The 24,158-nt window shown below is 50.2% G+C and overlaps 2 protein-coding genes across 3 annotated transcripts in view; one reads left to right on the top strand and one right to left on the bottom strand.

The window, feature by feature from the left end:
* ACSS1 (acyl-CoA synthetase short chain family member 1) overlaps nucleotides 1-11,437 on the bottom strand; it is a 37,492-nt gene extending 26,055 nt beyond the window's left edge. For both annotated transcript variants that reach the window (XM_051614953.1, XM_051614954.1), the window contains exons 1-2: nucleotides 11,120-11,437; nucleotides 8,064-8,160 (exon numbers count right to left, since the gene is read on the bottom strand). In XM_051614953.1, coding sequence (XP_051470913.1) covers nucleotides 8,064-8,160; nucleotides 11,120-11,417 — 395 coding nt within the window. In that variant the 5' untranslated portion in view covers nucleotides 11,418-11,437. The remainder of the gene's footprint in view (nucleotides 1-8,063; nucleotides 8,161-11,119) is intronic.
* Nucleotides 11,438-21,042: 9,605 nt separating this feature from the next.
* The window catches only part of TTBK1 (tau tubulin kinase 1), a 103,847-nt gene continuing 100,731 nt past the window's right edge, over nucleotides 21,043-24,158 (top strand). The window contains exon 1 of the mRNA XM_051613983.1: nucleotides 21,043-21,075. The gene's annotated coding sequence lies outside the window, so the exon portion shown is untranslated. The remainder of the gene's footprint in view (nucleotides 21,076-24,158) is intronic.

Raw genomic sequence — 24,158 nt, 5'->3', positions numbered from 1 at the left:
CAAGAGAGGTGGCTGGATGTGCTCAGTGCCTGCTCTCTGGCAATAGTTGGCAACAGCAGCCACAACAGAGAGACTGCAACCCTGCAAAGAGCAGATATGAAGAGGCTTTCCCTGGACTGAATTTATTCCTAATCCCTCACAGTCAGAGACCAGCCTAAATGACAAAGCACAACATTCAATACCTCTTCCCAAGCTCTTCAGGACCATGCATGTTCCTACTAGCTATGTAAATTCACAGTCTTTTAGATGTATTATTTTGCTTACTTATACTAAGTTCATGAACTATAGCTCTTGTGCAAGAATTAATTCCCACCCAAGGTTTGTTTTTCTGCCTTGTCCTAAAGGGTCACATTCTCTGGTCCAGAATTCATCTGATGCTGCATTACATAAAAATCTCCATGTGAATAAATATTAAAGAGCCAAAAAAAAACTGAGCTGCTCAACTGCAGAGGACAGGAAGTGAAAAAAGGAGCAGACAGGCAGTTGTCAAAAAGCAAAATAAAACCCACTTATCTGCAATGGAAAATACCCAAATGCTTTCAGATCTACAGCCTGTTTCTCCTGAACAAAAATGCCAAAAGAGCTCTGGCTATGGCATCCTTTCTGAGCAACTCCATGGTTCATTTGCTTATTCATGACTTCATGACTGTGATGGCAGAACTTCTCATTTTATGATTAGCCCCAGTAAAACATTTGCTTAGTGAGAGCATGTGAGCAAGCTGAAAGACAATACGGACCAAGTCTTTACCCCCAGATCTATGCACTTTTCCTTCTTTGTGCTCTTGAAGGGCCAAGATTGGAACGCCCTGGAAGCACCCTGGAAGTGCAGCACATGGGGGAACAGACAGGAAGGCGAAGCCAAGAACACCAGCAGAGTAATCCACAAATCCTTTAGCATCAGGCGTGTCTTCTGGCTTCTCCTCCGGTTCAAGAAAGGAAGCAAAAATGCTGTCTTGGTAATCTCTCCCTTGACTCACTCGCTCCTTCTCATACATTTTGCTATCTCACAAGGCAGGCAATTACACATGTCAGCAGGTTACACATTTCCACTACTTAATCTAGACATGCCTGAGGGCGGAACAAATGCCCTGTACGGTCACCACCCTGCAGAACTGGGTGGGACAGACCTAACTGAACTGAGCAGGAGGAAATCATGCCCATTACCCTCCTCACCTGCTACTGCTGCCAAGCTTGGCATTGGGAGTCCCTCCATCAGAGAAGGTCAATAGAGCCAAGAGCAATTCTGGCTTCAAGCCCAGCACTGCCCCATGCTCGGCACCAGAGGCAATGCCGTGGGATGCTGGTGAGCTGCACACAGGGAAGGATCTCCCTCTTGTCCACACCCAGGAGGTATGTTGGCAGCAAGGCACGTCTACTGAAAACATACAGCAGATCATGAACAGAGCTAGGCGCTGCCACCCTGGAGCCACTGAGATAGTGCAAAAGAAGGCATCTTCACCTAGCTTCTCCCTGCACTGAAACATGGGGTACAGAGCAAAGGTAGAGGAAACAAAGGCTTAGAGTGAAAATGTCTACCCTGGAAGGGCTCAGCCATTGCCAATGAAGGACAGAGGCTGCAAAGAGGCTCAGAGGCTGTGCACTGCTTCTGCAAACCACAAGAATGGACCAAAAGGCAAAATGCCAGGTGATGCTCACAGAGTTGCCACCTGCCTACACTCCAAAGGATTTCAGTGCAGCCACCCAAGCATATGGTGCAGAGCAGGGCACTACACTCAGCAGAGGTAGGGAGGACAATCACCAGAGACAGACAAAGCCAGGGGGCACAGAAAGAGTCTCAGGGCACCCAGCTTCCGGCATCCAGGCCAGGCAGACAACAAGAGGATTTCAGCAGAGCAACTGCAGGAGAAGGAAATGTGCTGCAACAAAAGGAAGCACCCAGCCCCTCTGGGCAGAGACAGCCAAAAAACTGTTAAGTCAGTTCATGGCGCAATGGTCTGTCTAGAGATCCTTTGCAAAAGCAGACGGTAAAAGCTGAGGGCAAATAACAGTATGCAGGGCATCAGGGTGCCACTCCAATGGGTAAAGTATCAGGGAGGTGCTGAGAAACAGAAAGAGCAACCACAAAAGAAGGAAGAGTATATATAGTATGTGCTTTTAAAACAAAGCAAGCCAGGGAGATGGTAGGCACAATAATAAACACGGGCAAGGATGGTGAAAAATTATTACACATTAAGTATATTCTAGAATCACTTTTGGAAAGCATTATCTTTCAACTGAAAATGCAGACAAGTCCAAGACATTAATTGTACTGCAGGCATGAGAGTAGACAGCTGCTGAACATGAATTTCACATTAATTTACGAACCGAAACCCTGAATCTCCAAAACCAGAGGGAATCACCATTGTATCCCAGCTACATGCCTGCTCACAGTGCAGGTGACACACTGGCAGACTTCAAATGTCATGCACAACAGCTCTGTGGAGACCTAGCTCTCCCACTGTGCCAGCAGGAAAAATGAGCTGGGAGAGGCTGGGTTGCATATAAGACCCCCTCTCCACAGTCATAATGACCACCCCACTGCTGCTCTTGGGTTTGCTCTCCTGACCTGCTGCCTGCTGATCATCCATCATCTTTGGAGCAAGTCCTTTACATAGCTGTTTCATGTCATGATATGATAGAAGACAGTCTCCTTTCAGGGACAGAATAGTCTGCTCCTATTGTGCCCCTGAAATTGCCACTGCCATGGCAAGCAACATGCCAAAAGCTCTGTACCAAGTTTGCAAGGTCTCAGGAACCCAGCTTGTGATGCTCCCTTTGTCTGAGCTCTTTTTGACCTACCTTACCTGCAAGAGCAATTCTTATAACTGACCAGGTAACCAGGGCAATTTTTTTAAATGCTTCTTTATCTTTTTATGCTATCATTATGAGTTTAAAGCCCTAGTGTAATAAAGTAGTATACAGAAATAAAGGTCTGGTATGGCAAGAGGCCATGAGGAGTGGAGGCATGGGACATGGAATGAAGAACAGGTATGGGACAACAAGAGATTGGAGCACAGGCTTGCACTGGTGGCCCCACACTGCAAACAACCAGTGAATGTGAGCTAACGCTGGACAAAAGTGGGGTGGGGACAACCAACAGGTCCTCTTTGTTTCTTTATTTTGGAATAATTAGATTTGACTAACAGGATTAGAATGTTAAGGGTTCAATTACACTAAGGATAAACTCCTGGCTTTCTCTATGTAAGGCATGTAAAGCTTACATTTGCCCATAAAGAAGATGTCGAGCTTTAGCACTTTTCCCTTCTAGAAACTCATCACCTGTTACGCAGGCACCTCCTTGGCTACCACAGCATCACTTCTAAGCACAAGACCTGGAAGGCTGTCCCCTCAGCAGAGCCAGCAGATCACTCCTCATGCCAGTACTTCTGCTTAATCTAACAAACACAGCACTTCTCTCCCTATCTTGATAACATCTCTGTTCAGAAACTACAAGACCATATTTCTTCCAGATCTCTCCCCAGACACAGTGGCGCCTATGTTTCCAAAGTCCATCACTTAATGTATGGAACAATGACTCCTGTAAAATCCATCACTGACACACAGTATTTTTCTGACACATTTTAGGGATGCCAGAGATAAACATTTTCCCAAGAAGTCTCATGGTATCTTTTGCCACAGCACAATTCTCCAGCTTTCCTGCAGGTATGCTGAACCCAAAGGCAAGGAAAAACCCTTGTGAACTTTTTCAGGTGAGAAAGTGAAAAGTCCCTGAGCTGCCTTGTATGGGGAAAGTGGAAAGCCTGGGCAAGATTTATTTCCAACTTCAACTTAGGAAGCCAACACTGGAAGGAAGAAAAGTTTTCTGTCAGTGAGAAACATCTTAGCACAGCCTGTTAAGTTTTCACATGGCTTCCAGCTGCAGCCTTCACTGTGATCTCTAATACAATATCAATCATTTCAGCTCAGGCTGAGGAACAACCATCCGTTAGCTTGTTAAAGGCATAGCTGTGATGTTGATAATGATGTCCAGCCACTTCTCTCCTACCCACCTAGGAAAAGCTACATAGGACTCTTAATTTCAGGCCTCTCAGCTTCTGCTTTCCCCTCCGTACTTTGTATTTTGCGGTTTGCATGTTTCCTCTGCCCACAGTATTTTCTGCACCAGGGGGAGCAACGTTGTAAATTAAAATAAAACCCTTCCGTCGAGACCCACCCTGCAACCCCTTCCAGAAACTGGTTAGCTAATGCAACTGCTGCCCACTGCTTCCACAGCTCCCTTGGTGTGACATGCTGGCTCACAGATGGCTAAACTGTAGAGGCCATGATAAACAAGGTAAACAAGGGAACACCAGAGAGAATAAATAACCCTACGTCAGACAGGAGAGGTCTGGCATAACTGTAGCTGCTGTCTTTAACGTTCTCTGTTGCTGAGCCTCTACAGGCTGCAAATCAGCAGCTCCAGCCACCAACTCCAGCTGCTTATTTAAGGCACTTGATAATATAGTGCCATTTAAAACCCAAGCTCAGCAATGAGTCAGGGAATTCCTCTGCGAAGTTTCAAAGCTCCTGGGCGCTGACAACACCCACAGAGAGGGACAAAACACTCTCAGACAGTTTGGACCCTTCTGCCAATAAATTCAGCTGGCTGCTCACAACAGCACACTCCTGCAGGTTAACTGCTGCTTCACCACTGCCCTATCAATGGTTTTGTGGTGGTTTAGCCTTCAGAGAGCCAGACCTCTTGATAACAGATTGCCATGATTTGTCCCACTTCACTGCCTGCAGCCAGCAAATCCCAAGAGGGCTGCATGTCCTGTTGTCACAAAGCACTAAAACAGGTCTCCTGCCTTCCCAATCAAAAGTTGGGATAATTTGAAACTGAATTTATTCTTAATAAAAATGAAACCCAGAGGGGGAAAAAAAGCACAAGCAGGGCCAGAGAACTTTTTTTTCCCCAAAAGGGCCAAATTGCATCAGCTGGAGAGACAGGGCAAAACTCAGCAGTGAAGATCATCACAGCTGAGCTTGTAAGGGCAGCAACTACTGCTCAAGCAAAACTTACAATGTTTTACCCATGGCTTTGTGTGTCTTTGCCAATAAGGAGACGTTTGAATCCCTCTCCTAGCACAGAGCACTTGAACTCAGTTGCATGAACACCACCCACCTTGATCACAAGTGTTCACAGGAATGTAGGCTGGTCTCCAGAACAGCCCCACCAGCTCTTTGCTTGCTCCAAGTCAGACAGCTAGTGGAGCAGCAGAGGCAAACAGAGGCTCTTATTTCTCCCAAAGATGAGCAAGCCAGGACAGCCCTTTCCAGTGCGAATGTGTTGACAATGCATGGTGGTTGCCCTGCTAATCGAGGTTTTCCCCTTCCTCAAAAAGGAGGAAGGCTGTTCCAGCCCTTTTCCTGCACAGCTGCCTACTTCATTTGCAGGCTGTGACAGGAACAGGGCCAGTACTTGGATGTTTTCTTGCCCCTGAAAGCAACCCAGAGAAGAAGGAAGAACACCCACGCCAGCAGCCACATCTTTCCTTGTGCCACCCAGGGCTTATCTATAAGGAGAAGCTCAGAGTAGCAAACTTTCCAAAGCAGATAGTGCAAAAAACTGGTGCCTTATACTTCTCTACATGTAATCCCTGGACACCTCCCAGCTGAAACTCCAGGGCCTTCATCAAAACTGGTCCAGAAGCAGGGGAGAAATTAGTCTTTACCTCCCTAGTGTATGACTTTGAGGCTGTCCCATTAACAGCACATCCAGGTCCTGAGGAAAAGGGCACATCTCCTCTGCCATAGACACCAGATCAAGGTCCTCCTGATATGGAGCATCCCTCTCATTCCTTTTTTACACTGGGCCTGTCCTGCACTGAGGCTGATGTGCAGACACCACCCTGCTACAGAAAGCTCTCAGAGAATAACTCAACCAGCATTGCAGCTTCTGGGCCACCTCTTATTTTTTTCTGATATGCTTTCCCTCACAAAACTTCTAGCTCAAGTTTTGTGAGCAAAGATGCCACTGCAAAAATTTTTCAACTAAGCTCAGCTTCAAAGGGATGTCAGTGCCAACACACCCTGAGAAACCTTACCGCCCATTTAAAACCTTTAAAAATTAAGCCTAAGGATCACAGAAAAGGCAAAACTTTTGATCATCTCCTTGCGTACACACCTATACATTATCACTGTTCTCAACAAAGCTATTCCTGACTTGCTGAGATAAGCAGAGAACCAAGTGACCTGTTTTGCCACATCGTAGGACCAAAGTCTCTTGAGACTTTGTGGCACTCAATTGCAGCTACATCTCACCAAGAGACCAGGCAGAAACAGGAACATGGCTGTCAAATACAAACTGAAGATCAAAATCAGAGATTCACAACTTGTATTTCACTTGGATGTTCTTTCTAGTTGCTAGTTACCATATCTTTGTAAGGCTGCACAAAGAAGGATTCCATTTTCAGATGTGGGTTACTTCAAGCCCTAGCAATCACAAATCCACAGGCTAAAAATATGTTTTCTTCCAAACACATTTTGGCATGGCCAAGAAAATAACAGTTCTGCGGCTGTTCAGAAAGGCTTTCTCATATCTCCAAAGATCTTGAAAAGATTATTTGAGGATCTGGAGCAGCTCAATACATTTTAAGTCGCACAGTTTAAGGGAGCAGCTAAAGTTGCCTTGAATGAGGCTGTGCTACCTGATGGGTTACTCTCTTTCTCAGGTTAATCAGAGCACAACTCCCACCTTTGACCTACTCCCAGCTTCAGTCCTGGGGCATGAAGAGAGTGGCAAAAGTTCATACACTTCTCCAAACTCTGGGAAAACCTTTCATTCCATCCCCTTTTCTGCTACCAGAACAACAAAAGCAAAATTCAAAGCATTTAGTCAAGCTACCCTGTTGGTTACAAGACATTATATGATAACATGCCTACACAGACTGTCAAGATTAAAACCAATCCACTTCTTTTGCAGCTTTATATCAGATAGTGTTTATTTCTGTTCCATGGAGCACAAACCTCTCAAAGCTATTTGCATACTCGCTCCTCCTTGCTGACCAACTTCCTCACTCCAATGAATAATGTTTTCAGGAGCATTAATATAAATTCTGGAGGTGCACCAGACCATCAGAACCTATTTAGACTCAAAGAGCTCCAGGAACCCCAACTATCAACAAGCTACAACAAACAGATGCCACTGCTTCCTATGTCTTCTCTGCTTTCTTATCCAGCAGATAAAACATCTCGGTCCCTCAAATACACACTGAGGAACATACAAGTCTGGGAAACCTTTAACTCTCACTAGAGTGATGATGATGTAAAAGGCATTTTTGCAGGCAGGCCTGTCTCCTAAATGAGGGTACATAGCAGGGAGACAAGGAATATGCTTGAAAACTGCCATATTCTAACAAAACCTACAATCTACAGCAACAATTATAAGTCAGTGTCACTCAGAGCAGCCTCAAGGTTTCACTAAACTACACTGAGGACAGGGAAGAGGAACACAAAGAGGGCTTCAAATCCCTTTCTGCCAGGACTCAGTATCATGCTACTGACCATCAACATAAGATGTTTGCACCAAGATATGTGCTGCTGTGCTGAAACCACAAGCTGCTCACAAAAATTTTCCCATGAACGCTTCTAACAAGCAAAAAGAAAACTGGCTGGTGAGAACATAAGCCAGGGAGAAAAATAAGCCTTTCTCTCCTAAAAGGTCCCTCTTAAGAAAGATTAATTTTACAGGCAGGCCTGATTAATGCCATAACCAGATGATGCCAGATCTCAATCTGAAATTTTCAGCAGCTGTCACTAACTTATATCCACTGTACTTCTCACTCTGTAATATGTTTATTATACAGGTGTCTATGGAGCCCTGTCCATGAAGACCCCAAGGGAAGAATGTAATTTCTTGGTAGGAACATGCCTCTGTTTTTCAGGAGTTATCTCATCATGAAAGTACAACCTAGCTGTAGTTTTGGGGCTGCATGTCTTATGTGCTGCAGTACCTTGGAAGGAAGCAGAGTTTCACAGAGGTCTGATTTCAGAGCAGCAACTCTTCTCCCCACTCCACCACATTGCCAGGCATTGTAAAGCCCCATGAGAAAATGCCATACCTGTATGTGACATGCACTGCAGTGCCAGGCTCATCTCTCTCCCAAATCAAAGCCACTCTGTCTGGGGACTTTTCGACATGTTGATCCAAGCAATTTACTGTAAGAAAAAACAAGGTGCTCTGTAAACTTAGCTTGGTCAAGCACAAAAGGAAGCCAGTGTAAGTTAACACATTGTCAGCTAGCTAGCCACACACATTTATAACAGTGAAAGTAACATCATTTGTAGTACAGGTACAGCTGTCCTTTGCCATACCTGTAGTATTCAAATACTACAAATACTATATATGTTACAGTTACCTTAGAGATGGCATCCCCACAAGAAGCCTCAGCTGATTCAGCTCAGCTTAGCTCCACTCTCTAAGCTTAAACCAGCCCAAATCTGTCCCCTGCTGCCAGTAGCACAAAGATGCCCTTCTGATGTTTCTGCTCCCTAGAGCAGTATTTCACTACATAAATCTGACGGTCTTCCCTAGCTTGCATTTCTAGCACTGCATTGTTTGAATTTTCTAATTAAAGGTCATGTGAAACACTTTTATTTCAGGGTATAACAGAAAAGCTGAGTCTCAGGATCTAGGGTAAACTGACAGAGAACAGACATACACGCATTACCAGAAGTCTGGGAAAGATGAACATGTCTTAAGCTGTGTGATATACCTCCTAAAACTTAAAAGTATAAAATTACCTTCTGAAGGTGTATCTCTCTCCCCCAGCAACTTGAGGTAGAGGAAACCTGAACAACTATATGAGCTGTTCAGGTGGACTTAGGAAGAGCACCTACCCTGAAGAATCTTCTAGAGAATCCACCCAAGAAACCTGTCTGCATATTCACCAGCAACTTGAATGATGGTTAGAGATTAACCTGGTAAAGAACTAATTTGAAGCCTAAACTACACTTAATTATTTCATTATAATCTTCCAAAGGCAGTTACTTTATTTCAATAGACAACTATTAAAACCAACTAGAAAATCCCTGCAGCAATACTATAAGGGACATAAAGCCATTCCTGAGACTATTCGAACAAGATACAGGAGGACAAAAGCACTAATGGGGTTATACACTGGTTTCCTCTGTCATCTGTCCACAGGTAACTGGATCTGCTGTGGCTTGGTCCCTGCCCCTTGGCAACTCCCACCTCCAAGCTCATTGCAGCAACACCCACAGGTATTGCCCCACACTACAGTAAATCACATTAATGGGCATTCGCTGCCCAAGCAAGTGTTTCTTACTTGTGTGCAGCTATACTAGTCTATAGAGGAAATTGCTGTTGCAGAAAGCCCCAGCTGACCCAAGTGAGAGCTTTAGCTCACTGCTCAGTAAGAACCAGCAGATGAAACAGGACCAGTGCTATTACTTCCTTCCTGATCTTAAGCTTACAAGAGCCTTTTGCTCGTTTTACAAAATAGAATTTAGTTACCCCTCCCTTACTAATACACCCTAATGGTTTCTCCATATGCTTTCCTGCCTCCTCAACAACACTTGGAAACAATTCATTTTGGTAAGACATGTTCCTGAGAGCCCAGGTTGAAAGCGCAGTAGTTTGCTGGGTTATTCTCTGGGCCAGGACTTACAATGCAATAAACCCAGAAGTGCTGAAGTTCACAGTTCCCCCAAATCCTACTGCAGTCTCCCTAACCAAAAAGCAGCAGATGACTCAGGTGTCTGTTGTCCAGCTATGCTCTGGATCAGGGACCTGAATTGTTGACCTATTTCTGCAACTAATTCAAATCAAAAAGATCAAGGGACAAAACTAGAGCCTCCTAGCAGAAAACTAGCCACTCAGCTGAATTAATTCCGTGCATCTGTTTTAGTGGTCTATGATTATTTCTTTTTTACCTATGCAGAGAAAAATAAGTGACATTTGGTGCCTGCAGAAGAATCAGACCCAAGACATGATCTAAAATCAGGCCCAGCAATACCTGGATTTCAGACACCTGACCCATGTGGGATCCAGAAAGGGGGTACTGGTCCCACTCTGCAGAGAAAAGAAACAGATCACAAAAAGAGATCTGTGCTCAGCCAAAGTCTTTGTTTCAGTAGGAGTCAATGAAAACAGAAGTCTGGCTAAAATCCCTCTGATTGCTGGGTGCTGGAAGCAGGCCTGTACGCACACCTCCATCAACTTGGGATCCACTGCTGGGCATCATCTCCTGCGAGTAGAATCTCCCCTATGTTCTCTAGAAGTTCTGAGGAAGGTTTGCTCTTTTGCTGTGAAAAAAGGTGGCCACAGACGTTACAGTTCCTGCACTACTGACCTGCAGTCTGGTCATTCAAGCACTCTCTCAAGAATGGGAAATGAAGTTAAGAAGCATACAACCCTGTTAGAAGACTTCACCACCGAGTTGTACCCTAGATGTGTCTGGGGCTTACTCCCACTGACTGCAGCAGGGCCACAGCACAGAGAAGCCTCCGAGGCAGATATGGCTGACAAGAAACTCAGAGGTAGTTATGACTGTCACAGCAAATTTTTCTCCTCCTTCACGTGAAGCTGGGGGGAAAAACCCAACTCCTCATGTAAGAGAAAAAAAGAGACTGCAGCTTCTCCCCTAAAAAAGGCTGGATTTCCCACTGTCCCCCAGCTTTAGTCCACCTGTGTGTCGGCACCGCGGAGCCCACCACAGCACCCCGCAGCCGGCCACCGGGGTGAAGGGTGGGACACTGAGGTCAAGGCATCCCTGCAGACACGGGACGATGCCACACGCCAGCCCTCCGGCAGCCCTGCGCTCGCCCTCGCCCCGAGCAAGACGTCGGGGCTGCGGGACGGTCTCCGCACACGCGACGAGCAGCCACCGGGGAAGCAGAGCCAGGGCTAGAAGCTCTGCCAGGGTTACCCCCGGCCTCCAGTTTTCTCCCCGCTTCCCAGCATTTTGCAGCCCCCGCGAGAGCTCCCGCCCAACCTGAATCCGCGGTTGCTCCCCACAAGGAGGGGCGCGGACGAAAACTACCCCGGGTGGAAACCTCCCAGCCAGCCCGAGGGCAGGAAGCGGGTAGCACCGGCGGGCAGGGCAGCCCCGGGGCGGCGGGCGCGGGGGGATGCGCGGGCGCGGGGACCCCTTACCCGAGACGTTGAGGCGGCCGCCGAGGAACCAGCGGGCTGCTCCGCCGGCCGGGCAGGCCTGGCAGGCCGTGTGGAAGGGGCTGTCCCAGCGCAGGGCCCCCCGCGCCACCTCCGCCCAGAAACCGGCGGGGTCGCGGGCCGCTCGCTCCTGCCAGACCCCGTACCCTCCGGGCGGCAGCGCCGCGGGGCCCCCCGCCTCACCACAGCAGCGCCGGGCGGCGACGGGGACCAGCCCGTGCGGGAGCGGGCAGCCGAGGGCACGCAGCGGCAGCCGCGCCCGGGCCGCCGCCAGCGCCATGGGACACAGCCCTGCGCCGCCGTCGGGGCTGCGCCGCGCCCGGCCCCGCCGGCACCGGCACCGCCTCCGGCCTCCGAACAGCCCCCGCCCGCCGGGACTGACCGCCCGCGGGGTGGGGCTGCCCCCAGCGGGGCGGCCCTGGGAGCGACCTGCCGAGAGGGGAGACCGCAGCCCCAGGGGCGCGGGGGTGCCCCACAGCCCGAGGCGTCCCTGCGCCCGCACGGCCCCGGGAGCCCCGCACGGGACACCCGTGCACCCACAGAGCCCTGGATCGATTGCCCTGCACTCAGGGGCATCCCTGCACCCCTGAAAGCATCCCACGCCAAGACACCCCTGCACCCACAGAGCCCTGGGAGTGCCCAGAGTGCCAGACACCTGCATCCTGACCACCTTGGGAACACCCACAGCACCCACACAGGAACACTTGACCCAGGGAGACACTTACCCAAATGCACCCCTGTGTCCACAAAGCCCTGGGAACACCCCCCCTGCACTCCCAAAGCCACCTGCAGAGATACACCCCACACTTACACCTCTCCTGGAAGGCGACCTGCTCAGACGTGCTGCAGAGGTGCACCTCTGCACACACGCTCACACCACAGACACAGTTGCCCCGGTACAGCCGTGCACTTAACACACAGCAACACTTGGTGCACACGCACAGTCTCCTGTCGCCAACTCACATCTGTCACCACACGCCTGGACAGCAACCACAAAGGCAGCACAGCAGTGACCCAGTCCTCAAACGGCGTGCCCAGCCCTCACGCACAGACAGTGCTTGTGCACCTGGGTAGGTGGTCAACGGTTTGTGCCCTCACGTGCTGCCTTGTGTCCTACTCCTGTCCCCTCTTTGCCCAAAATGGGATAAGTCTCTCTTAAGTGGGTACACAATCTACATTTTTTTTTTTTTCCAGCCATGCAAGCACCTTCATTACTACAATGTGGAGCTCCTGGCTTTGGTATCATGACGCTTCTTCCTACATCTTAATCTCAGGATCAGATTTAAAACTGATTTTATAGAGCAAACACTCAACAACAAGCAGTGAGTTTTTACAGCAGGTAACACAGAGCTTCTCCCTCCTTCTCCCCAGAAAGCACATAGCAGGGACCTCTTTGCTGGCACGAAGAAACTAATACTTTTAGGCAGCTTGGTCCAGCCTCCCAGCACAGAGTTTGAAAACTCATTTTAGAGCGGCAATGCCTGGGCATCCTTAAGAAGTGCCAAACTGCCTGAGAGCCAACTCAGCTCACTCCCAATGCTTGGGCAGAAAAAACACATATCGTGTTCAAGATTAAAAACTTGAAGCTACTCTTACACTAAGCTGAAGCTTGTTCCGGCACTGGTAGAGATAAGTAGTGGTTTTTTGTAGATTTTTCTTATCCTAGAAATATCACCAGACACTTTATCTAGGTAAATAATACAGATTTTATCAGAATTTGGATTTCTGGCACTTCTGACGTTTGCAGCTGTGTTTTATAGGTAAAGTCCAAGAGTACATATACTCTCACCTTCCTTAGAAGTTGGTATTGCCACACTGCTAATACCGTCTGGTACTTCTTCCGTGTGCTTTGAGTTCCAGTGCTTCAGTTTGCCCAAGTGCTGTTACAAACAGCAGCACGTGTGCCACCTGGTGCCAGGCAGGAGTATGGGGGCTCTTCACCTTCCACTTGGTTTGCTTAAGAACAGCTCAAAAGTTTTCTATAAAATATTATTTATAGGCAAAACACACACACATACACATACCCTTCCAGGATTTCAGATGAATGCTTTTCACAAAACAAGCAAGTGAATTGTCAAAAACCTCCATGCATTAATTGAAATTCTTTGGCCTAAAAATGTAGCTGCTTCATTTGCAGACCTTGAAATTTCCTGGAAATTGTACCCTTCTGTGGTTTTCTTTGACATAATGCTGATTTTCCTTTTCCATCACCAAGTTCTATATATCTCATGCTTCACCAGACCACCCCCACATCCTTAAGTTTTGACTATAATTTTCTTCAAAGAATGCCATGATCACCATCAACACAACTCAGATATGGGGGGCACCCATTCAGCTGGGCTGCTGAGCAGGACAAGCACAAACCCAAAGGTCTTTTCTTGCCTCCCAGAGAGCTGAGAAGAGGGGAGATGAGTTCATGAGATTTTGCAATGCCTACTTGTCCTAGCAACTTTCTGTTGCTAAAGGCTGGCATTAGGATGTTGACTTTTGAGAACTAAAGGGTGTTACAGCAATTCTACTTACTAGTTATGGCACTTGAGTATCGCAGGAAAGGTTGGTGCTGAATAAAAGACAGGTTATGGAATTGCCTCCTGCATTCCTCCTGAAGGCTCTGCCAAGACACATGGAAAACAAAGGGGTGATTGGTGACAGCCAACACGGCTTCACCCAAGAGCAAATCCTGCATGACTCATTTGGTGGACTTCTACAGTGGGGTCACAGTGTCAGTGGACAAAGGAAGAGCAACCAATGTCATCTACCTGGATCTGTGCAAAGTCTTTGACACTGCCCTGCACAACATGCTGGTATCAAAACTGGAACAGTATAGGTTCAATGGATGGGCCACTCATTGAGTAAGGAACCGGTTGGATGGTCACACTCAAAGAGTTGTGATCAGTGGCTCAATGTCCAGATGGAGACCTGTGATGAGTGGTGTTCCCCAAGGGTCAGTACTTGGACCAGTGCTATTTAACATCTTTGTCGCTGACATGGACAGTAGCACTGAGTGCACCCTCAGCAAGTTTGCTGATGACACCAAAGTGTGTGGTGAGGTCAACACACTGGAAGGGCAGGATGTCATCCAGAGGGACCTTGATGGGTCTGAGAAGTGGGATCATGCAAACTGCATGAAGTTCAACAAGGCCAAGTGCAAGGTCCTGCACCTGGGTTTGGGCAGTCCCAACACAATTACAGGCTGGACAGAGAATGGATTGAAAACAGCCCAGAGGAGAAGGACATGAGGGTAATGGTGGATGAGAAGCTCAACAAGAGCTGGCCATGTGCACTGACAGCCCAGAAAGCAAACTGTGTACTGGGCTGCATCAAAAGAAGTGTGGCCAGCAGGGCGAGGGAGGTGATGCTCCCCCTCTACTCAGCTCTTATGAGATCTCACCTAGAGTACTGTGTCCAGTTCTGAAGCCCCCAACATAAGAAGGACATTGAGCTCCTGGAAAGAGTCCAGAGGAGGGCCATGAAGATTATCAGAGGACCAAAGCACCTCTCCTACGAGGACAGGCTGAGAGAGTTGGGGCTGTTCAGCCTGGAGAAGAGAAGGCTCTGGAGAGACCTCATAGCAGCCTTCCAGTACCTGAAGGGGGCTACAGGAAAGCTGGGGAGGGACTTTTTACTTGTAGTGAGAGGACAAGGGGTAATGGATCAAAACTGGAAGAGGGGAGAATTAGGTTAGACATTAGGAGGAAATTCTTTAGTGTGAGGGTGGTGAGACACTGGAACAGGTTGCCCAGGGAAGCTGTGGAAGCCCCATCCCTGGAAGTGTTCAGGGGCAGGTTGGATGAGGCTCTGAGCAACTGGGTCACGTGGAAGGTGTCCCTGCCCATGCAGGGAACTAGATGATCTTTAAGGTCCCTTCCAACCCAAACCATTCTATGATTCCATGATTCTATGATTCACTGTATCTCAATCTGGAAGACCCTTCTGGCATTATGGAGCCCAGTGATGCTGGCATTACCCACTCTGGAGAAGTCCAGTTACTGTGATCTGCACATGCCACCACTCTATGGCAGCTCCCAAAAGCTGGTGGTGCAGAAGTGATTCCCTGCTGCAGCCAAGTCCCCTGGCATGAACTCCCAGTCCAACCAGACAACCTCAGTGCCCTGCAAGAGACTTCAGCCACTAACAGGGCCATGTGCTGAGTAGTTGCAGCCTTTGGCATATATTAAGGGTCTTCTGTGCTGCTATAATAGCACACACTAGTAATACCAAGCCAGTAGTCATTTGAGTAAGGGATGGGTTTGGCTGCACGTATCTGCTGATCAGAGCTGCAGAAAAAAAAACACTAAAAAAATAAAAAAAAAAAAACCCAATGTCCCACATCTTACTACTCCAATTCTTACTGCTACCAGCAGTTATTTATTGCCTCATCTTTGACTCCTGCCAATATATACAAGACTTTCTCGATGTGGTGTCCCAGCCCTAAAAGTGTCAGCATAAAGCTGAGCACAGGCAGAGGTGTTTGCATGATGGGGACATTTAATTGAAAGCACTTGGGCACAGGATTTCCCACCCTACCAGGTTAAAGAGTGCTTGGCATCGTAGCAAGCCTGCCTGGCTTTTCCACATCCATCTCTGGCCCACTGGAGATGGTTTGAAGCCCCAGCCTTCAGCTGAAGCTATCCCGGTTAGAGCAGGGACTCCACTAGCCAGGCTAATTCCAGCCACAGCCTTCATGCCACACCAACCCTCCATAGGCCCATTTTGCCTCCACAGACCAAGTGTTTCTTTCCCTGGTGAGCACCAGGCCTGCACTACTGGGGAGAGTGAGAATATTAGGAGATTTCTGCTTGAGCCTCTGTCTCAGGCACAGCGACCCTATGAGCACACACACTGATACCCCTCTGACCACTTTTCTTTGCCTTTCTATCTTTCTATCAAAGCAGGTATTTGACATGAGTTACACTTCCCAGTTGCTCATCCTGCTATTTTTCACTTAATGGCCTAAAAGGGAGAGTAAGAAGAAAGTGAAATCCATGACTACCACTTGGTTACAGAGTGGTTGGGGTTGGAAGTGATCTCTGAAGATCATCTAGTGGTTGGCACTGTTCTGCTTGTAACAGCACTTTCCAGTGGTCTTCCCACATGGCATGCACACAGGTGGTATCTCACCCTGCAAAGAAAGGCAGGGCCAGGCAAAAATCACAGAGCCACATACACACAGGTCTGTGTTAGAAATCTTCTCAAGTCACAGTTAGTGACTTGGGATTTTCAGTAAAATCTTGTGATCATTTTCAGCTACATTTGGGGCTGCAGATGAAATGGGACGTGTTTCCAGGTGACTGTTGCAGTGGGTTTGTGGGGCCATTCAGCTCCATCTGCAGAGGCTCAGAGGGAAGCTTAGAGCAGGGATGAGATAAAGCTAAAATGCAGTTTGTTCAGGTACTACTTTAACAGCATGCACAAATCAGCATGGACCTTGGGTGCAAAGCAACAGGAATTGCAGTAAGTTTGTGTTGTGGTTTTGGGCCCTCCTTGCCCCCAGCAGCACAGGGGGACAGGGGATGGGGTTTAGAGTCAGTTCACAGGCTGGTGGTTCCTGCTGCTCCTTCCTCCTCAGGAAGGATTCCTTACAGTCCTCCCCTGCTTACCCACAGGGTCCCTCCTATGGGAGAGAGTCCTCCACAAACCTCTCCTTCATGAGTCCTTCCCACGAGGTCAGGAGCTGCTCCAGCCTGGGCTTCCCACAGAGTCAGGGGCTGCTTTGGGAACAAACTGCCCTGGCACCAGTGTCTTCCAAAGCTGCATAATCAGAGTCCACAGGCAGGAAATCCTCTGGCCACAAAATCCAAGTTCACCCCTCCTGGCACCTTCAGGGAACGTTCCACCACGTTCCTCCATGAGTACAGGGGACAGCTGCCATCTCGCCATGGGTTGCAGGGAAACTTCTGCCTCTGGTTTTGGAGCAGGGGGAGCTTCTCAGCTTCTTACCAGAGCCACTCCTGGGGCCCTTCCCCCACTACCAAAAATCCCACCAAACCAGAACAGTTTGGAAGAGCAGAGTACTTGAGCTAGTCACATGTAGTCACACCTGAAATAAATCTCTGAACTGTATGAAAAATAAAGATTTGCAGCACTTCCATTTATGAATGTGTAATAAATGCCCATTAAGTAGCAAGGGAGAAAAACAGCACTTAGAAATACCCAAGTAACTAAAGTGCTTCTAGAGAGATATAATGAGACTAAAAAACATCTCTGACATTATAGCAATGTCTTGGAAAAATTTAACTCACAAAATTGCACATATTTCCCTTAAATTGGTTTTTGCCTATTGGTGCATTGTCAGTCAGTAGCAAAAGAGGTCACTGCTTTTACTGGTTATTTTCCCTGCCAGTGCCCATGCACTCCAATGTACTTGTTGTAGTCTGACCAGGCCATCAGTTGGCCCATCCTCAGAAGTTTCCTGCTCAGGGTTGGATTTCAGTGCCGTTGTTGATACTGATTAACAGTGAACTTTTCCTTCCCTTCTGGCTTCTCTCTCCTGCACCAGAACAGTCTGCACTGGTTTTGCTGTGTGCTTTGTTCCAGAAAGTCCTTACTGATGAACCTCCCCACCGTGCTGGCTTCCACTTGAGCAGCACTTGGGGCTGCCCACCTTGAGGGGACACTGAAGGCTTCAGCACCAAACTTTTCCATCCTGTTCAGCTTGGTACTCATGCTCTGGGCTCAGTGTCCCCATGTGGCAGAGGCCCACTCATGGACAGACAGATGACTAGTGGGAAAAAATGAGGAAGTTAGGAATCCTCTAGTTCTTGCTTAAATTCCACTTCAGCTAATCAAGTGGCATTGCCTTCTCCTTTCAGTGAAGGTCAAAGAGACACAAGTTGCAATATAAATGTAATTCTATGAACATCTGTGTTTCCAGGAGAGAGGTGGAGAGACCCAGAGAGACTGTGGTCTCTCCATCCCTTGAGACCTTCCAAACTGGCCTGGACAAGTCCCTGTTCTAATTAAAAATTTAGTCCTACCAGCAAGGCAAGGCTCTCCCCAGCCAGGGCCCAGTATCACCGTTCTCAAGGAAGGTGGATGCAGCCATGGTAGCCAAGTCTAACCAAGTGCTCAACTCACCAGGAAGGTTTGTGGTGATGAGGCAGATGTGAGGTCAAGCCAGATAGTCAGTCTACAGACCAGAATCAGCTACAGCCATAGCCTGGCTGAGATGCTGTCCAGTGATTCCTGGGCAGACCCATACTGACAAGACAGCTTCAAGCTCAAGCCAGGAAGCTCATCCCCATGGACAAGTCCAGCTGTGGCTGAGGTAGAGATCAGCACAGCATTTCTCAGACAGGCACTGAAGACTAAGCTGAAATGGAGCTCATGGGCCCACAGGCAGAGTGTGGGTAGCCCCTGGTGAGGCTGGTAAGGGCCATTAAGGGCCGTTAAGGCTTCTAAGTGCACTCAGGACTCTTCCAATCCAACTCTGCTACTGGGTCTATGCTTGGTGCTCCACCATCCCTCTGAAAAAGAGGTCTGAAGGGCAGCGAGAAGCATGTGAGAGACCCTTTGCAGGGGAAGACAGCTCTTCAACCTTCTCTTTTTGTTTTACCTGATTCCCTCAAGCCCTCTCAAACCCAGCACCAGTGTTTGGGGATACAAGTGATGAGGACTTGACTTGCAGCATAGAGAGCTCATGAGGAAGCTGTCAAACATCTGTCAGTCATAGGCCTAGAATGACAGGGGCCTGGGCATGAGGATGCAACTGCCTGTGAAGAGTTGTGTTGCACCCAGCAGGACGAGTTGCTGCAGGGCTGGAGGCTCCTTGGAGTCTCCAGTAGATGCTTCCACTAAGCAAGCCCTCAGTGCAGGGTGAGCAGGGCTACCTCCAGCAAGTGGAGGAACACCACAGTGGCCTGGTAGCCCTGTTCTCCCTGGTCTGAGTGACTGCAGTTGGCTGTGGTTGTGGTGGATCTGCCTTTGCATGGGCAAGTCTATTGGGATGTCCCTCTTCATAATTTATCCTCCTCATTACCTCCCTGGCCCCAAGGCACTGCTTTGAGAGGGGACAGAATCCTGGCTAGGTGATACATCCCACAAGGGACTGGGGAGCACTGCAGCTATGTGGAAGCTGATGTGACATCCCACACATGAGATCAGACGGGCACCTCCAGCTAGGGACTGACAACAGGTTTGGTCACTCTGGTGGGGACAGGGAGAAGGCACCTGTGTGTTGCAAGCCTGCAGAGAGGGCCTGGGAGCAGCACCCTTTGCAGTGAGTTATGTGAACATCTGTAGGGCACAGGACAGTGCATATCCACAGCAGTGCATAACCACAGTTTGAGGTACAGTTGTGAGGTGCAGCTGGGCATATGGGAGATTCGCAGCACACATCTGGGATAAAGGGGAACAAGAAAGCATATCCATGTGCATCGCACAGCTCGTCTGTAGGAGCCACGTGCTTATCTGTGCTCTGAGCACAACATGAATAGCGGTGAGCTGGAGCACGGAGAACAGCAGCACACCCCTGGAGCAGGGGCACAGCTGTGTACCTCGGGGTGGGGAAGAGGGGACTGACTGCCCGGGGATAGGCGCAGTGCTCAGCTGCATGCAGGGAGAGGCTCACTTGTGTGAGCCATTTCTGTGCGATGCAGTTTTGGTAGCACCGGTGCAGTGCCTGCCTGTGGGCTGCTGGGGCTGTCGATCCCAGCTCCAGCACAGCAGGACCCACCCGTGTGCAGACGGAGACAGTGCTGGTCCTGGCAATGCTGTGTCCCGCCCAATGCCAGTGGTGCTTGTCCTGGTCCCACTGCGGTCTCCAGCTCGCGACACTGCCAGTCCCAGTGCAACACAATGCCCAGCCCCAGGCAGATGTGCTGACTCTGGCCTAACGCTGCAGTGCCCAGTGACAGTCCCAGCCCCAGGGGGACACTCCTGGTGAGACAGGGTCGGTGTGCTGGTCCCAGTCCCAGCGCAGCACCTGGCCCTGTGCAGACAGTGCCAGCGCTGGTCCCGCTCCCCGGGCCGTGCAGCGCCCAGCTGCCTGCCGGTGATGCCAGGGCTGATCCCAGCAGCGCAGAGACGAGCCTTGCACCAGTTCCCGTCCTGGCAATGCCCGTGCTTGTGCCGGCGGTGCCGGTCCCGACCCCAGGGCGGGGCCGTTCCCTGCCAGCCCCGCTCCCGGGGGGGGGGTGCCGTGCCGTGCTTAGCCCCGCTCCCAGCACCCCGCGCCCCGGCGCTCTGCAGCGCCCAGCCCCGTGTGCCGGCAGCGCGGTGCCCCACGCCGGGGCCGGCGGCTGGGGGCGGCGAGGCGGGCCTGGGGCGGGCCCGGCCGGGCGGGGGCGGCCCGCGGGTGATGTCAGGCTGATGCTGTCGGTGCGGCGCGCGGTGCATTGTGGGCGAATCCCGCCGCCCGCCGCGGCTCCGAGGGGGAGGATGCGCCCGGGGCCGGCCCGCCCTACAGCCGCAGCCGCAGCGCGCCGGGCCGGCGGCACCGAGCCCGGCGAGCCGCACTGAGGGGCGCGGGGCATGCGCTGCCCACGCCGGCCGCAGCGGGAGGCGCCGGCGGCGGCGGGGCCAGGTGAGCCGGGCCGGGCCGCGGCGGCTGTCGCGGTCGCTGGCGGGGGAGGGGCCGTCTCGCTCGGCGCCGGGGGAGGTGCGGGACCGCCGGCCGCACCGCACCGGGCCGGGCCGGGCCGGGCCGGGCCCCTCGGCGCCGGGCCTGCGCGCGGGGCGCTGTGGGAAGCGGAGTTCTCCCGTCCGCCCGGCGCCGCCTGCGGAAGGGGACGGGCCCCGCGCGGGGGACTCGGGTTCCCAGGGAGCCCCGGTGTCCGGGCGGGCCCGAGGCCGAGTGACGGGCGGGCGCCGCCAATGAGGAGGCGGGCCGGGGTGGGGCGAACCATCTGCCGAGCGGGGCGGCGGGGGGGGCGGCGGCAGCTGCAGTGCAGGGGCGGACTCGGCCACCTCCGCGGCGGGGGGAGGCGGGGCGGCCCGAGGTGAGGGGCAGGGCGGGGGGCCCGGGGCGGTGGCGGCGCCCCCTTCCCCCTTCCCCCTTCCCGCCGCCTCCTGCCCGGGCCGGCGGGGGCCGGGGGCCGGGGCGAGGCCCCCGGGGTGCCCGCCGGGGGAGGGGGGTAGCGGCCCGGCAGGTGCGCCGGCGGCCGCGGCGTCCCGAGTGGCGGCGGGCGGCCCGAACGGGGGTGCCCCGGGCCCCCCGCGCCTCGGAGGGCTTCGCCCAGCAGGGAATGGCCTCGCCGGATGGTGCCTGGTGGCTCTGGCGCCCGTCCGGCCCCCGGGCTCGGGGTGGGGGCTGAGGTGCGAAGGCAGCCGTCGGCCGTGTGCCGGGCAGGCGGGCTGCGGCCTGCCTGAGCTCCCGAGGGGAAGCCGGGGAGGACGGCAGCGCGTCCAGCGGGGACAGGCTGCTGGCCTGGCGAGGGGACGAGCATCCTCCCTGGTGTCCCCTGGTGCCTGCTCAGCCAAGGGCTAGAAAGCCAGCCCTTCGGAGGGGCTTACGAGGAGGGAGCGCTTTCTTTGTGTTCTTTTGGGATAACTCTTCAGCGATTGGGTTTGAGGCGGGAAGCAGGGAGTTCCTCCTCGTGAGCTTTCACAGGGTGGGAGATTTTACTCCTGTGCACGTTGACATATCTTCTGCAGCTTTTTGGCTTGAAGTCTGCCATTGTGTCTCTCCTGCTTGTGGCGCACAAGTTTGCGCTGGTGAATGTGACCATAGTCATGCTTTCCCTCTGTAGTGGGAGACAAGGTATCCAGTAAACCTGTGTTTGACCCACTAACAACTTCCAAGATGAACACCGTGACCTTGAAGTGCATCTTGTCTTTAACGAGGAACGAGTAAGCTATGTGATGTGCTGGAGGGACACTGCTGCTCCATCAGTGTTGCTGAACTACTTGCATGCCAAGTTCAAGACCCTCTTTTCTGGGGAGTGGGAATTTCAATGCCTATTGGTATCATGTTCCTCAGCAGTTCAAACCAGCTGTATAGTAAAGTCTGTATTTTTTAATTTCCTTTGGTTTTCAAGGAGGAATTATAAATGACTGATAGAATGAAAGATTTCCTGATTTTACCATTGCACATTAGTTTATTTATATTCCTTTGTACTGACACTGAAAACGCTATCTTTTAGCAACAAACTTCTCAGTGAGTCACAACAGAGATTTTCAGCCTGAGACCTTTGTATGAGTGACATTTAACTTCACCTTGTATGTGAGATGGTGTGTGCTAATGTTCCCTCAATAGTAATGTTTATAGCTGCTGTGCCTATACAGGGGCTATGAGTAAAGGGCAGTGTGTATCAATACTGTGTCACTGGTAGTTATTTTTCACATTTCAGTGTCTCAGCTTCTTTTGAGACTATCTCTCAGTATCAGAGGGCCAGGTTAGGAATTCAGCGTTCATGTTTTGCCTTTTTTTCCTTTGTGTGCCAGTTACCCAGCTCAAAACAAGCATCCTCATGCTGATGTATGTGGGATGCTCATAAATGGTGCATGTGGTGTCTACTGCTGTTACTTTTGTGTTCTGTGTGCTTTTGCATGCTTTATGATAATCCCGTTCCTTCAGGAATGCGCAAAGTTCCTCTTCTCTGATTGGCAAAGTGTCTGGTGTTAGGAAATCTTTTTCATTAGCTCCTACTGCTGATGCTTATTAAGTGGCGCTCAGGGCCATGTGGCGATTTCCTTCCCCTTCCCTCTCCATCCCAACCCCAATGTTTGATGGCAAAGGCAAGTGTATCTCTACACTGCAACAGGCAGCCTGGAGTTCTCCTCCAATGGAAGCAGTTGGTACTCATTGTTTTCCAAAGCAGGAGTGATAAGACAGATCCAGGAAGAGCCAAAATCCTCTTCAGTGCTGGAATCCTGTCATGTTGTTCCTTGATCTCTTACAGAAAGATTGCCACATCACTTTGTAGCTTATTAGAGCCACTACTCTCTTGTGAGTCTTGCTGTGGGCTCACAGTTTTCTGCCTTGGTCTTATTTATGTATTTATGTATGTGTCAATGTGCAGGGTCCAGATAAACTCGGCAGGAGTGGCTCTCCATCCTAAGAAGGTCCTGAATGAGATTCATTTGACCAGAGCTACATAACGACCTTCCAGTAACATTGGTTCACTTTGAAAGCAGAACAGAAGACAGAAAATAGGGCCTTAGAGAGAAATATGTCTTTGTAAGGTCCTCAAAGGCTTTGTTAACTTGTTTCCTCATTTTTAAGGGTTTGTTGGCTTCATGGGTATTTTCTCCTTTGAATATTGCAAGGTGCAGCCCAGAATTTGCTGGAGGGATAGTGAAAGCACAACTAGTGCTTCCTTCCCCTTCTTCCATAAAAAAAATAACCAAAAAAGTGGGTATTCCTCTGAAACATGCTGAAACCCCCTTAAATGTTACTGTGAGACACTGTCCAGTTGGAATAAATGTTAAGATTGCTTTGGGAGAGAGCACCAAGGAGGGACTGCTATGAGACCTCCCTGCCTAGGGCAGAGGAAGAGTAGGAGAATATGTAGGATGTTTATTGAAGCGTTGGGAAGGAGTCATGAGAGGTGAGGGAGAAAATGTGATTTTTACATCATTGCATCTGAACCTGTGTTGAGACTCCCTTGCCTGTAAGAGTCTCACCAGCTACAAACTGAGCAATGGCAGTCCTCCATGTCATGCAGGACCAACTCTTGGTCTTCTCCACAGCAGTGCCCACAGACAGACTGTATACCCCACTGTTAAGACCCACAACAGTTATCCCAGAAAATCTGGGAAATAAACTAGCAATAGCAATGTGACTTGGAACTCAATGTATCAGGTGTTTTTTCGCATGAACTTTTCAATTTTTTGGAGTCCAGCAGATAAATCAATATATTAGACTTGATGGGGGAGATTAGACTTTCTACCAGTGACTGAGAGATGATGCTTAAGGAGAGGCTAAGAGGACATGTATAAAATGCTTGCTCTAGTTATACCCTTTTTTGGTGTTGCAGTCTGCAGTTTTTCAGTCTCTGTTTGTTAGCCTGAATAATTTTATATATACACAAAGTATGTCATCCCACTGGGAACGGTATTCTGTTGTGAAACCCAACTATGC

This window comes from Apus apus, chromosome 3 (assembly GCF_020740795.1).
Source record: "Apus apus isolate bApuApu2 chromosome 3, bApuApu2.pri.cur, whole genome shotgun sequence".
NCBI lineage: Eukaryota > Metazoa > Chordata > Aves > Apodiformes > Apodidae > Apus > Apus apus.
Note: the sequence above shows the minus strand (reverse complement) of the source record. Positions and strands in the feature narration are given on the sequence as shown.